Below are 16,681 nucleotides of genomic sequence, written 5' to 3' on the forward strand. Positions count from 1 at the left end.
AAAGCGTATAAAACTAGAAGACACTGTGACGTCACATGCTGAACGAGCGTTGCCGACAATCGTGGAACTCTCCCGACATTTAATCAATCAGGAGAGTTCCACGATTGTCGGCAACGCTCGTTCACTAAGTGACGTTACAGTCCCCTTCTATTTTTATGCACTTATTTTGCGCTCGGCTAGAAGCCAATGTAGTATGAATCTATGACTGTGGTTATTGCAAACAATTAAATATATCCATACAGTATTTTAGTTGACCTTACATTGAGGTCTTTGAATACATAAAATGTTGTAGTTGAAGTTGAAGAAGGTGCTGACACATAAATCCGTTGTGCGCTTGGAAATATTTTAAACAATTAGAAATTACTCATTAAAAATAGTTAATACAACTTTATTATTGTTTATGCACTCTTATAACATGGCGCTTCAAGGTGCTCCTCTGGTGTCCTCTGTACGAACAGAATGGACATTGAAATTGGGGCTCTTTGCCACATTCATATCGCGTATGACTGATAAGATGTTGTCTCCATTTGTAGATTTTGTGACAATCTGGACATTCATATTTTCCATGTAAATCATCACTTGGTTTTGGCACTCTTCTCCTGTGGACGGTTTGCATGCCAACGTAGGAGGGACTGAGATGCGGCTCAGGATGCACCACTGGAAATAGAGATAAAATTTATGTGGTAATTTGATAAGTCATCTACAAAAACTAACTAATTATATCGATTAATTCGCTCACATTTTCTAAAATCGTTAAATCTGGCTTCCATAGATTGGACTTGTTTTGCATGCAAAGTACTGGCATTTATGCAACCAATTTGGATGTGAAGTCTCAGGCTGCTGGGACTTGGAAATGCTTCTCTACAACTGGGACATCTATGCCAGAGTGGATTTTCTTCCTCGTACTCATTCAAAAACTTCGTCAGGGCGTATGATACAGAAACTGAAATGAAACCAAGAATGAAGTTAAAATTTGTTCTGGTATCATGAATGTGACTTTGGTACTTTCTAACATGTAGATGAAAAACTAGCTTAAAAATGATGATATACATACAAATATATAGCAGAAGATTAAACACTACTATTTTCCTGCAATAAAAATGGTAAGAGTTAACAATGCATCAGATTAAATAGAACAGAGTCAACTAAATACAAAGTATTGCTACGTCAAACCTTCACAGTTTTTCGCCAAAAAGGGGATTCATGAATTTTTTTGATCAAAAATCGAAATCTTGGCTGAAGTATCTCAAAATCTAAAAATAAAATACAATTGTTTTCATTTAATTAAATTGTATTATATTATAATTTTTCATGATATTTTTATCACCATTGTGTGTTCTCATCAGTCCTAATTTTGTGCATCTATTTAGTCAATACCTGAAAGATATCTGAAAAATATTATATTATAATAAAGTTATTAAAAATCTCAATGTGATAATTTTTTATTATTACAATTTCTATAATACTTGAAGTAATGCAGCAATATATAAAATAGAGCTCTTTTTGTTTGAAAACATATTTCCATCTATATTTCCAAAGATGCCCAAGGAGGTTTGATACTTCTGATTAAAATCTCATTTTATATATTATTATAAAATGCTTTTCATCACTATAATAAATTTGCACATAGCAATTATGTTATAATTATATAATAATACTAATAGAAATTAAAATAAAAAAAATAATTCAAACAAGTTTATTCTAATCTATAAATAAATCATAATGATTACTAAACATCGTAGACTTAATAATTCATAGTATTTGGATGAACAAAGAATAATTGTTTGTGTAATAAAGAATTGTTGCATTGCTGTCAAAATCTGATAAAAAAAAATTAAGGTGATGTAGATTACAAATAATATTCGTGATTACACAAATTACATAAAAAAATTAAAAATAAATGTCAGCATACAAACCATTAGAACGTGTAACATATCAAAACGTTAAATCTTATACAATGGACTCATAACAATATCATTTCAATATTTTAACAATATATGTTTTCTTAAAAGTAAGAAAAACCTGAGAAAACTCTAATCATAATCTTAAATCTAATAAAAATTATCAATAATGCTGAAAACATACAGAAATCTAAAATTATACTTATTAAAACTATTTAGAAATACAGAACGTTAAACATATCGAAATGAAATAAAGAGCAATAGTCTTATAAGATTTTAACAATATCTATCCTCTTAAAAATAAGAAAAACCTGAGAAAACTCTAATCATAATCTTAAATCTAAAAAAAATTATCAATAATACTAAAAACATGCATAAATCTATAAATTTACTTAATAAAACTATTCCTGGCAAGGCACTTAAGGAATAATGCATAAACATAATAATTACAAACAACAAATATGACAAAATTTAAGCATCTTAATTATAATTATAGCTTAAATAATAAGTTCCTTATAAACTAAAATATTAAAAAAAATAAGTATAAAAATTGTTGGATTGCTGTTATTTATATGTGAGTTACAATGAATTCTGTTTAAAAAATTATGTCTATCAACATATGAAGATAATAAAGAATAATTGTGAGAACACAAATTACAAGTAAAAATGGTCAAACAAATTCAATTTAAAATGAACGTCAACAGTTTTTTCAATTTTAACAATATTCATTTTCTTAAAAGTAAGAAAAACCTGAGAAAACTCTAATCATAACCTTAAATCTAAAAAAATTTTCAATAATACTGAAAACATACATAAATCTATAAATTTACTTAATAAAACTATTCCTGACAAGGCACTTAAGTAATAATGCATAAACACAGTAATAGGAAAAAACAAATATGACAAAATTTAAGCACGTTGATTATAACTTAATTTTTTTTTCTTATAAAATAATGATCATATTCGATTCAAAACAATCGAACAAAAGCTTATTCACGTTTTGTGAAAATTTTGTGAAAATAACATATTTGAAATTTAACTTATTTCATCGAAAATCGTTAGCAGAAATAATTAACAGAACATATAATTATTTATAATAGTCATGATTTTTATAAAAAAAAAGTGCTTAGAGTCACTTACTCGAAATTCCAGTAAGAATTGCTTTTCTTCAGCAATGAGTATTATATTAAATTTAATTTTCAATGTATATCTTATAATTGTGATTGTTCTAAAATTTTGAGAAAAATATTTTTTGTTGTTCGAAGTTTTGAAATCATTGCTGAAGAATGCAACACTGGTATGCCGGTATACCGATATACTGCCCGAATTCTCTGCGATATCAATACCGGCATTTACTTGAAAATATCGAATAAATATCTGTATTGTCGTATGGAACAAAATATTTAAATCTGGGTCTTCTATCGCATTTATATCTCATGTGGTCTATCAGTTCATCTGTCTCAAGGAATCGTGCTGGACAATGAAACCAACCTCGTCCTGGACACTTATACCAGCCACTATTGGATGGTGAGCAGAAATATTCAAAATGGTCTGAGATAGATTCTTGATTTTTATACCGTTTATCACACATAGTACAGAAATATTCTCCTTTGAGCATGGGCCCTCTGAGCTTTCGCATTTTTCTATATTGAAGTGATAATTTTAGTCCTGAAAATAGAATAATAATGAAAAGTTAGAATAAAGCATCAAAGTGGAATTTCTAATAAAATCTTAGGTAACAAAATTTTTTTCATAAAAATACAAACTATCCACGAAGGAACATGGCATTAGGAAAATAAGACACAATGAAACTATATCCAAGCATTGAGTACCTATACCAAATTTGCATAAAAATTACCATTCATACTCCTAATATATCCGATATAAATTTATGATAACAATACTATTATTATAATAATAGGTTACCTATTATTACAATAGGTTACCTATTATTATAATAGGTAAAAAAAAGAAAATATTTCAAATAAGTTTATTTTAGCCTATAAATAAATCATAATTATTACATAATTAAACATAGTAGACTCAATGATTCATACTATTTGCATCAAAAACAAAGTATAAAAATCGTTGCAATGCTGTTATTTATATGTCAGTTAGAATATATAAAATATTAGCAAATTCTGACAAAAAAATTAAGGTGAAGTAGATTACAAATAATATTCGTGATAACACAAATTACAACAAAAAAATTAATGCCAAGATTAAATTAGAAAGTGTAATAAATCGAACCGTTTAATATAAAACAATGCACTAATAAGATTTTACATTTTAACAATATCTATTCTTAAAAGTAAGAAAAACCTGAGAAAACTCTAATCATAATCTTAAATCTAAAAAAATTATCAATAATACTGAAAACATACAGAAATCTAAAATTACACTTATTAAAACTATTTAGAAATATAAAACCATGAACATATCGAAATGAAATAAAAATCAATAGTCTTATAAGATTTGGCATTTTAACAATATCTATTCTCTTAAAAGTAAGAAAACCTGAGAAAACTGTAATTATAATCTTAAATCTAAAAAAAATTATCAATAATACTAAAAACATACATAAATCTAATTTTACTTATTAAAACTATTTAGAAATATAGAAAGTTGAACATAACGAAATAAAATAAAAAGCAATGTACTCATAATATTTTGCATTTTAACAATAATTATATTCTCATACATGTAAGAAAAATCTGAGAATACTAATCAAAATCTTAAATATAAAAGAAATTATCTATAATACTAAATACATACATAAATCTATAAATTTAGTTAATAAAACTATTCCTGACAAGGCGCTTAAGAAATAATGCATAAGCATAGTAATAAGAAAAAACAAATTTGACAAAATTTAAGCACTTAATTATGATTATGTCTTTTTTATCTTATGAAATAATGATCATATTCGTTTCTTAGCTTCAAAACAATTGAACGATAGCTTATTCACATTTTGTGAAAATTTTGTAAAAATAACATATTTAAAATTTAACTTATTTCATCAAAAATGGTTAGCAGAAATAATTAACAGAGCATATAATCATTTATAATACTCATGATTTTTATAAAAAAAAGTGCTTAGAGTCACTTACTCGAAATTCCAGTAAGAACTACTTTTCTTCAGCAATGAGTATTACATTGAATTTAATTTTCAATGTATATTTTATAATTGTGAGTGTTCTAAAGATTTGAGAAAAATATTTTTTGTTGTTCGAAGTTTTGAAATCATTGCTGAAGAATGCAATACCAGTATACCGGTATATTGTCCGAATTTTCGGTGGCATTAATACTAGTATTTACTTATAAAACATCGAATAAATATTTGCATCATCGTATGGAACCCAATGTTTAAATCTAGGTCTTCTATCGCATTTATATCTTATGTGGTCTATCAGTTCATCTCTCTTAAGGAATCGTGCTGGACACTTAAACCAACCTCGTCCTGGACACTTCCAGCCACTATTGGATGGTTCGCAGAAAAATTCAAAATGGTCTGATATAGATTCTAGAATTTTATACCGTTTAGAACATATTGTACAGAAATATTCTCCTTTGGGCATGGGCCCTTTGAGCTTTCGCATTTTTCTATATTGACGTGATAATTTTCGTCCTGAAAATAGAATAATAATGAAAAGTTAGAATAAAGCATCAAAGTGGAATTTCTAATAAAATCTTAGGTAACAATTTTTTTTCATAAAAATGCAAACTATCCACGAAGGAACATGGCATTAGGAAGTTTGAAAAATAAAACACAATAAAATCATATCCAAGCATGCAGTATCTATACCAAATTTGCACATGAAAATTAATATTAATACTCCTAATATATCCGATATAAATTTATGATAATAATAGGTAGAAAAAATAAAAATTTCAAATAAGTTTATTCTAGTCTATGAATAAATCATAATAAAACATAGTAGACTTAATGACTATAGTAATCATCAAGAGCAAAGTATAAAAATTGTTGCAATGCTGTTATTTATATGTAAGTTAGAATATATAACATATTATCAAATTCTGATAAAAAAAATTAAGGTGATGTAGATTACAAATAATATTCGTGATAACACAAATTACAACAAAAAAAAAAGAATGTCAGGATTAAAATAGAAAGTGTAATAAATCGAACCGTTAAATATAAAAAATGCACTTATAAGATTTTGCATTTTAACAATATCTATTCTTAAAAGTAAGAAAAACTTGAGAAAACTCTAATCATAATCTTAAATCTAAAAAATATTATCAATAATACTAAAAATATACAGAAATCTAAAATTATACTTACTAAAACTATTTAGAAATATAAAACGTTAAACATATCAAAATGAAATAAGCATTAGTCTTATAATTTTTGGCATTTTAACAATATCTATTCTCTTTAAAGTGAGAAAAACCTGAGAAAAAGCAATGCACTCATAAGATTTTGCATTTTTGCAATATCATTCTTTTACAAGTAAGAATAACCTAAGAAAACTCTAATCATAATCTTAAATCTAAAAAAAATTATTAATAATACTAACAAGATGCATAAATCTATAAATTTACTTAATAAAACTATTCCTGACAAGGCACTTAAGAAATAATGCATAAACATAGTAATAAGAAAAAACAAATATTGCAAAATTAACTAAAATTAATTAACTTAGGTAATTTGTTTCTTATAAACTAAAATATTAAAAATATTAATTAAAAAATTATGATCGTTATGAAAAATTATGAATATCGTTTTTTAGCTCCAAAACAATCGAACAAAAGCAAATTCTCGATACTAATTTTGTGAACATATTTAAAATTTAACTTATTTTTTCAAAAATGGTTGGCAAAAATAATATATAAAAAGTAAAATCATTTATAACAGTCATAGTTATTTTAAAAAAATGCCTATAGTTACTTTCTCAAAATTCCAGTAAGTACTACTATTCTTCAGCAAGATTTCAAAACTTCGAACAACAAAAAATATTTTTTCAAATATTTAGAACACTCACAATAATCAGATATACATTGAAAATTAAATTTAATATAATACACAATGTGTATATCGAATAATCGTGAGTGTTCTAAGATTTGAAAAAAATATTTTTTTTTATTCGAAGTTTTGAAGTAATTGCTGAAGAATAGTAGTACTTATTTGGGGAATGCAATACCCAATTTGGGTGTACCAAAATACCGGTATACAGCTCAAATTTTCGGCGGTATTAATACCGGCATTTACCAAAAAATATCGAATAAATATGTGTATTGTGGTATGGAACCCAATATTTAAATCTAGGTCTTCTATCGCATTTGTATCTCATGTGGTCTATCAGTTCATCTGTCTTAAGGAATCGTGCTGGACACAAAAACCGACCTCGTCCTGGACACCTATACCAGCTACCATTGGATGGTGAGCAGAAAAATTGAAAATGCTCTGAGATAGATAGTGAACCTTCATATGGTTCAGCACATATAGTACAGAAATATTGTCCTTTGGCCTGCTGCCATTTGAGCTTTCGCATTTTTCTATATTGAAGTGATAATTTTCGTCCTAAAAATAGAATAATAATGAAAAGTTAGAAGAAAGCATCAAATTATCTCCTGTATGGAGTATCTAATAAAATCTTAGGTAATAAATTTGTTTTCGTAAAAATACAAACTATCCATGAAAGAGCATGGAATAATATTAGAAAGTTTGGAAAATAAGACAATGAAACCATATCAATTCTTAAAATTGAAGTATGAAATTTATAATAACATTATATATTTTTAAGTTTTCAATTACAAAAATATCAAACCTTATGACTAAAAAATAAGTACATATTCCATATACACCTATAATAACAAAAATAATCAGTCATCTATAAGTTTTCTTAAACATTTTAAGAATTAACATTTATCACATATATCACATACACTGAATTCATAACAAGTTTAAACATTTTCAGATAACTCTTCGATAATAATAATATTTCATATTTGGTTTGTTTAAAAATATCATATTATAATAAAAAATATAATAGAATAAATTTATAGATATTTATATAAAAATAATAGATTTTATTTCATAACATTTTTTCCTCGAATTAATACTCAACAGATCATATTTGTAATACTTTATAAAAATAATATGATTGTTAGTTTTTATTAATTATTTGTGTTAATTGGTTTATTTCGATAATACGTAGGGGAGACTGGATACAGTTGTACCAGGATGCGGTAGTGACAGGCATCAAAACAGCTAAACTATACTGATTTTGAGATAAGGTCCAAAGGGAAAAAGATAAAGAATGTTTGTTCGAACAAGTTCACCTACAAGACCTACAAGTTTTTAATAATTACGGTAGCGACAGTCGTCAAAACAGCTGAACTTTAGTGATTTTGAGATAGGGTGCAAAGGGAGAAAAATGAAGTATGTTTGTTCGAACAAGTTTCCATTATTGCATTGAATCAGTGACCTACAAGTTTTTATTAATTATTTTTATATTGACGTGTTAATAGGTTTATTACGATAATGCGTAGAGAAGACTGGGTACATTTGTACCAGGTTACGGTGGTGGCAATAGTAAAAACAGCTAAACTCTACTGATTTTGAGGAAAAGTCCACGAGAAAAAGATGAAGTATGTTTATTCGAACAAGTTTATATTATTGCATTGAATCAGCAACCTACAACCACGTAGACAAATGTTCGAATTAACAAATTTATTGCTATTCAAAAAAAATTGCACAACCGTACCTACTCTCACATACTATATGCTTTGTATAAAAATAAAAAATGCAACGTAAAAAAGCTGATATAAAAGTTTAATAGAATAAAAAAAAATTCGTATTATAGTAAAAAGTAATTTTTAAGTTTGTAAGTCGTTTCAGTTATTTTTAAAGACTACGGTCATAATATAAGACGAATAACAAAAATGACCCTTTGAAGTAAAAATCAGTCATATTTATGTTTGGACTTCGCATGCCTCACAACGTGGCTTTTATAGTGACTTTTATAAGAGCAGAATTTGCAGCTAAAAGCCGGCTGTTTATTTCCACATTGGTATCTTATATGTCGTAATAAATGCTGCCTTCTTTTGTACGATTTATTACATTCTGTACATGTATGATTCTCTCTTAGATCCAAAAAATGATGATCCAAAAAACCAAAATCCGGATCACTGGATAACAACGAAGATGCTTCGCCAAAATCTGAAAAAAAATTATAATATGTCAGATTGATAGCAAAAATATTTAGACATTTGAAAATTCCCATGTTAATCTATTTGAAAAGTTCATGTTGAAAGTAAAAATAAATATGTAATTATAACAAAATGTACTGCATTATATTTATTATTATTATATATACAATATTTACAGAAATATTATTACCATAAGTAGCAAATATTTACAATTTCTAATAATTAAGTACGTATTTGTAATAATTAAGTAAGGGAAAATTGAAATAAATCAAACTTTATTATTATGAAAATTTCATATGAAATACCATAAAATTCCACACAAAACAGATGAAATTCCAATATAAAATGTAACTAGTACGTATTGGTATTTTACGTATATGTAAAAATAATCGACTTAATCAATAAAAAGTAATTAATTTATGAGTGATTGAAAGTATTCCGAGTAAATTTATTACACATAATTGAAAACGAACGAATACATTAACTCGGAGTATTTTCTAAAAGCAAATTTCCAAAAATCTAAAATTTTTATAATTGAACCAGTTTCCGTAAGATTTTAATGGTTTAGTAAGTTTATTAAGACCAAGTACTCTTTCGTTATACCAAGTAAATCGCCTAATTTTAATTTAAAAAAACGTCAAAAAAACTACAAATTTTCTCAAATTTTGATGAATTTTAAAAATTAAACTACTTGTCGTAAGACCGTAATATTATATTTCAGTAAGTTCTGTAAGACCATGATATATTTTGCCAAAAAGAAGTTCTATAAAAATCGGCTTAAATATTTTTTCAACAGTTAATTACAAAAAAACGTCGATTTACGGAAAAAAATCTGTTCACATATACAAACGAACACACATGCTTTTTCCATATTTGAAACTTAAAATTAGCGAATCGCATTTTTTGATGAAAACAAACTTCTCATTTGGGAAATTAAAAAAAAATATTTTAAGATAGTGTTTCTAGATATCATTATTCGTTTTCCCATATTGTACTTCATCACGATGTCTATAATAATGTCGATTCAAATTACTCAAATAATGACTTTTATAAGGACACAAATGGCAAATAAATTTCGGTTCTTTCCCACATTCGAATTTCTGATGTCGTTGCATATTGCCTTTGGTTGAATAACTTTTATTGCACGTAGGACATTGCACCATAGTATTGGAAGTATTGAATGTTTTTCCTTGATTGTTATATTTAAGTTTTTCTTCATTTTCAAAGGTACGCCATTGAGTTTCTGATGCATTTATTGTACCGTCATCGAGAAGTCCAAATTTAAACAAGTTCTGCATATCTGCAAAAATAAGAAGATATGTTAGGTAAAGGAAAAACTAATAAGATTAATTATCGCAATTGAAAAATTCAGTTGTTGTTACGTTAACGTACATGTTAACGAATTTGTTAAAATACATATTTTATACATTTTTAGACAAATATACAAAAAATTATAAATACTATGAAATATACTAAATGTCTAAAAAAAGCTGTTTGCTTTACAAAATATGTAGCAATGATGGATTTAAAAAATTTACAGCAGATATATTATAAACAGGTAAAGAAAATATTAAAAGTGTATTAAAAATTTATAAGGAAACTAAATAGTCTCAATACACTTTATTATCTGTAATAAGACAAATATGTAAGATCTTGCATATGCAATAAATATTTATATTATTCCATAATCTTGATAAATATTTACAAGAATCAATTTTACATAATAAAATATATTAAATAGTTACATAATTTTTTTTATTGTTAATAAATTATTTCTAATGACATTTTGGTTTCAGAAATGAGGTAGATAATTTTATTTAATTTACACTCAAATATTATATTGAACATATTTGCTCAATATAATTTTGCTTTATTTAAAGTGAGTAATAACATAAGTGTATAATATAAGTTATAGTAATCGCAAAAAAATCAAAATCAAAAATGTTTGCATATCTTTACGTTTTAAGGTCTTCTGAACATTTTGGCATACCTAAAAAAATAGATGTATGTGTGTGCGTGTGTATGTATGTGTGTATGTGTGTATGTGTGTGCGGATACAAATTTTCGTGGACGATTTCGGGAACTCGGGCCAACCGATATGATTAATTCAAAAAACATTCGTATTAATAAGGATACGTGTTGATTGATTTTTGGCAGAGGCAGGTCAAGCCGTTTTGAAAAGACGGGGCAAAAAGTGAAAACAAATTTTTTATAGTTCGAAAAGAAAAATGAATTTTTTCAAAAAAAATTTTTTGTTACGGGATGTTCCAGCAATTTGCCTTAGGGTAAGATGTACTGCAGGTTTAATTTATCCTATATATTAAACATCCTTTTGGTTTTTACAAGACGCTCCAATAATATGTGGCTAAAAGTGTTCGAATAAATTAAATTAATTTGATAAAATTCGTTGAAATTCTCACATTTTGAAATGATATATTTATAATTCGCTTAAATACAATATCTTAATTTGCTATGACTTTCTTAGTAAAATCCAATATCACATATTGAATAAATATTTTGTTCAGACAACAACATTATGAGTTCTCCTCAGATGTTTTTTTAAATATCCGTTATAATAAGTTGCAAAATTGCATTGATCACAAAAAAATTGTGGATCTTTTCCACATTCCCATTTGAGATGACTGTTCAAATGATTTCGATATTTAAAAGATCTTCCACAGTTGCATAGAAATGGTTTTGGCGCACAAAGCCTTCTTCTGTACACTTTTGGATGCCTAAACCCTAAGTTGCATCCTGAAACAAAAAATGATGTTAATTAAAAAAATTATAAATGAATATATTGAAGATTTATGAATTCTTGTAGAAACTAGAAACTTGCTCGAAGAAAATAAAACCAAACAATTTTCATAAAAAATATTTAATCCATAGTTTCATTTTGGGCAACAAATAGTTTTATTTAATGTATTTAGTGTAGAAAATACTATGAATTTGGACGTACGTCTTCCTAATGTGATAAATCATAAAAATTTAAATGAAATGATTTCTCTCGAATATAGAGTTTTAAGTTATTTAAAGTACTAAATTGATATGGCCTACATTCTTTAGGAATTATATACAATCACTTTGTAGTGCATAAATCACATTTTCATACATATGGTAATAACATATCACTCTAAAATACTATATGTTTCGGATAATATTAAATTAACTATAAAAAGTGATAAATAAATATATAATATAAATTCTATAAATAATTAATTATAATAATACTTTTTAATATTCTGTTTTAATAATTTTAACACATATAAAACACAATATTCTTGCACAACACTGTGTAATGAATTAATTTACTTAATTAAGTAAAACTAAATTAATTTGTTGTCTAATATAAAGCTTCTTCAATCCATTCTATTTTCAGCATTATATTTCGCATTTGGATGTTTTGCAGAAAAATGACGCTTTAGATTATTTCCTTGATAGCTTTTGTAAGGACATAAGTTGCACTTAAATTGAGGATCTTTTCCACAGTCCCAATTCTGGTGCTTCCTAAGATATTGTAATCGTTTATATGATCTACCACAATTTGGGCACTGGTAAACCCTTTGGGCTTCCTTCATTCTCCAATCATTTTCTTGTATTGAAGTATTGGGTCCTGGATTGATTTGTGAAGGAGCAGTTTCATTCCAGAATTTCCAAGGTTGATTTTCTGGTGTTTCGGGAAAATAATTCGATGAAAGTTGACCTGAAAATATTGAATAAAACTGTAAAATATAGTTTTTTTTAAGTTTAACAGAGCAAATGCAAATAGTAAAATCAGATTGTTTACAGTATTAAAATATGCAGTTGAGGTAACTGGGTTCGGTTGTTCCAGGTTACGGTAGTAACAGTCATCATAACAGCTAATCTATACTGATTTTGACATATGGTCCAAAGGGAAAAAGGAGAAGTATGATTTTTCGAACAAGTTTACATAATTTCAATGAGTCAAAAAAAATCTAAAAAAATTTTTTATGACCTATTTGTACGAGTAATTATTGCATTATTCAGTTTTCATGGTTTTCTTCCTTCTTAAAATAATTTTTTGTATGAACGATATTTTTATTTTCCTGAGATGCCAATTGCATATGAACTGGATCGAAAACATTGTTAGGCAATATGAAAATAGGTGTGAAGATGCCCGGCACAATGTTTGTTAATTAGATTGTTTATTACTACCCCGAAGGACCAGATATAATTAATAGACATGCTTTATGTTGTAGTGGTGTAATGATAAAGCTACAAGATGACTCCAAAATGCACGAACCTATTTCGACAATTTTGCATTCGTTGGAAAGGTCTCGGGCTCCGCAAGGTTTATAGCTAAGAAAATTAGTGGTGCCTTAATGCAAATTGCTGGAACTTCACGCACCGCAATTAAAAATTCGAGTAATGACATTAGTGAGAATTATCAGAATTATGCTTGGTTAAGTCAACGAGCAATTCTTGCCGCAAAAATTATGATGTACACGCACTGAATTTCACCATTCAATCAAAAATTGCTGGCGATTTGGTGACATACCAATGATTCCGACTGGTCTTCCGTTTGACTTCAAACGATTGCAATTTCCAGTTTGCCTTGCGTTCGCAATAATAAGTCGCAAGGCCAATCGCTTAGTGTTTGCGGGATAAATTTCAAATTGATTATTTAGAAAATCATTGTTTTTCACATGGGCAGTTATACGTTGCCTGTTCACGAGTTGGAAAACCATCCGCTTTGTTTGTGTTAACGTCAGACCAAAAAACAAAAATGTGGTTCACCAAAGAGCACTTCAATGAAACGGATAATTTGCGGATTCACTTTCATTTACTTAAAGAAGTTCAACAAAAAACACTTCATTTTTGTAATCGAAATAAATTCATTACTGTTGTGTAATAAAATCAATTTTTTGATTTGTATTGATTAAAGTCTTGTTTGGTGTTTAAAGTCTCAAGATAAAATAGTTTATGCATTGATTTTACAATATGGTATATGTCACTGTTAGTTGTTAGTACACAAAGTTTAGTTGTTGCACAATTCACCACACTATTGTTTGTTTTATTGGTCACAGCACGCACAGTACCTTCCTTCCCCAGTCAAGTGTTGAAAGATTTTAATTAGACATAATAATTGCGTATGCAATTTTGATCTTGTCGCATGCTTCCAAAAGGTTAATCCCTGCAGTCGTGGATTCCGAAATAGTCTCTTGACAGCAATAGTGGGTTAAGTATGGAGGTTATAAAATTTTCAATTGCAAAGTGAATGATTGTTAAGGATTAGTAATTAGGATTGGAATCAAAGGAGATTCACGTTTAGAATTTTGTCAATCTGCGTTAAAATAGGTTTAAGTTAAATTGTTCATAAGAATGTTTGTATGTTAAATAAACGTTTTCGACATTTCATTTTAACGTGCTTTATGAGATTTAATATCATCCCAAATGCTACGAGAATTACCTGGCGATTCGATATAAAAATTCCTTTCACCAGCAATAAAAATCAGGCACGTAATAAACATATTATGTTAAAGAGATTCAAATGTTTTGAATACTACTTACGATCGAACGATAAATTATCTAAAGAATATTACATGATTAACGAGGCAAATAAAACTTTCATTACTAACAACTAAACAAAATTTAACAAAACTTTTAGTGAACGACAAATTAATAATATGTATATATATATATATAAATTAATATGTTTATTACGCGTAATAAACATAATATATGTTTATTACGTGCCTGATTTTTATTGCTGGTGAAAGGAATTTTTATATCGAATCGCCAGGTAATTCTCGTACTATTTGGGGTGAGATTTTGTTTTCCGGCTAGTACCTGGTTTTCCAGGTTTGAGGTAAAATTATAAATTGAAAAAGATTTGGGATGCGTGTTCACGGTTAAGCCGAATTGAGTAATATGCAAATCAGGTTTATTGTTACTTAATTTTATGTTTTTATTATAAAAGGTGTCGTTGTCGAATACAAATTTTGCTTTATTACTTTTCTTAAATGTAGAGTCTGGTAATTTTGCAAATTTTATTATTTTTTATTAGTTATGCTCTTTGTCTCGGGTTTAGGGTAATTGAATTTTTGGAAATGATTGATATATTTGATCAAACTCACGTAATTTGATCAAAATTGGAGGTTGTTTTATATTGTTTGATCACTAAAGCTGCTAGTAGAACCAGATTTAGTGGATGCTTTATTAAGAAGTTTACGTAATTTTGATAGACATCTAGTGTGATCGTCATCGAAATCAATTAGTTCTATTTCTAATAATTGATCAATTTCTTCTTCGTCGTCTAAAAAGTTAGTTGTTTCGACAAGTGTATTTTGGAACGTGCCTATCATATGTTTCACTTTGTCCAAAATACAGTTTATCTGTAATATTTTAGTTCGCTACACGAAATTTTGACATTTCGTTACAAGTTTGTTCAAATTCTGCTAGACGAGCTTTTATTAATGATTGTTCGTTTTGTAAAGATTGTAATGATTTTAATGAATCAATTTTAATGTAGATTCACATAATTATAGAGTTGTTTAAGTATAGATATAGGTAAAAGATATAAAGATTTAGGATGAGCTTAAGATAAGTTAGAAAGGATTGCTTTGACTAACCTTCGCTTCGTTGACTTTTTGGAAGTTGCTATAAATTATGCTGTTGATAATCACTGTACACTGATATTTCAGTTTTCGTGGCTCAATTAATAATCACTGTAGTTAATAATCACTGTGCACTTTGTAAGTTAGATTAAGTGGCTCCAGTGGATTACGCTGGGTTGGAAATCACTATGCACTTTTTAGTTAACAATAGTTAGTGGCAACTAGTTTTTCACTGGAGGATCAAATCCGGCTCGATGGAACAAAAAATGTAAATTAAAAATCACTACACACGGACACTTACTACTCCGAAGGACCAGATATAATTAATTATAAAAAGGCTATATCAGACATGAAATAACAAACAACTGAATGGAAAATAAAACTAGTTCAGGAATATTTGTATTTATTTTAGTTAGTTGTATAAGATGTGATCGGGTCAAGGTATACGTACAGAATGAAATACATTTTTATAACTAGCTAGTTTAGTACCTAAACTAGGGTAAGAAATTATTTTATTATGTCAGGTAGAGGGAGATGGATGAATAAAATTTGTGAGGTTCGAACAAGGTGTATATGAAAAAAATAGCTCACAAAAATAATATTACTATAAAATATTACATCATTTTATATAAAAAAGTTGTAATATCACAATGATTACAAATTTTTCTTTATATTTGAACAGCAACGGGAAATCAAGACCCCTATGTGCTATTACGATAGTATTTTTGATATATTTATATTATCTTTCTTTTATACATTGATAAATAATAGGTTTTAATTCTCATAACAAAATATCACACAAAATGCTGCATTTATGGAATGCACTTTACTGATTGTGTCGATCAACATTATGTTTTTTGTGACTTTTATATTCACAAATTGAACAGGCAAACCGCGGCAATTTGCCGCAGACAAATTTAGTGTGTTTAACTAGATCATTTTTATTTTGTAACTTTTGTAACACATTTTGCATCTATAACTTGATTTTAGGACTTCATTGGTATATATGTCACGTGTGAAGAAACG

General features: G+C 27.4%; 1 protein-coding gene across 1 annotated transcript; it reads right to left on the reverse strand.

The window, feature by feature from the left end:
* Window positions 1–336: 336 nt before the first annotated feature.
* LOC113388286 (zinc finger protein 649-like) lies at window positions 337–10,375 on the reverse strand. Its single transcript, XM_026625683.1, has 6 exons — window positions 10,238–10,375; window positions 7,270–7,446; window positions 5,439–5,529; window positions 3,393–3,569; window positions 740–943; window positions 337–657 (listed from the first exon to the last, which is right to left on the reverse strand). The coding sequence occupies exons 1-6, from the start codon at window positions 10,373–10,375 to the stop codon at window positions 392–394; spliced, it is 1,053 nt and encodes a 350-aa protein (XP_026481468.1). The 3' UTR covers window positions 337–391.
* Window positions 10,376–16,681: the final 6,306 nt, after the last annotated feature.

This window comes from Ctenocephalides felis, unplaced genomic scaffold, assembly GCF_003426905.1.
Source record: "Ctenocephalides felis isolate EL2017-DRISC unplaced genomic scaffold, ASM342690v1 CF-g0.4_SCAFFOLD_03572, whole genome shotgun sequence".
NCBI lineage: Eukaryota > Metazoa > Arthropoda > Insecta > Siphonaptera > Pulicidae > Ctenocephalides > Ctenocephalides felis.

Bases quoted from the DNA above. Each gene is read 5' to 3' on its own strand.
- LOC113388286 (XM_026625683.1), bottom strand. From the start codon at position 10,375: ATGCAGAACTTGTTTAAATTTGGACTTCTCGATGACGGTACAATAAAT. The intron at 944-3,392 runs GTTGGTTTCATT...GTTTCATTTCAG, and splicing joins GTATAAGTGTCCAGGACGAG to TTTCTGTATCATACGCCCTG. The intron at 658-739 runs GTGAGCGAATTA...CTCTATTTCCAG, and splicing joins ATTTAACGATTTTAGAAAAT to TGGTGCATCCTGAGCCGCAT.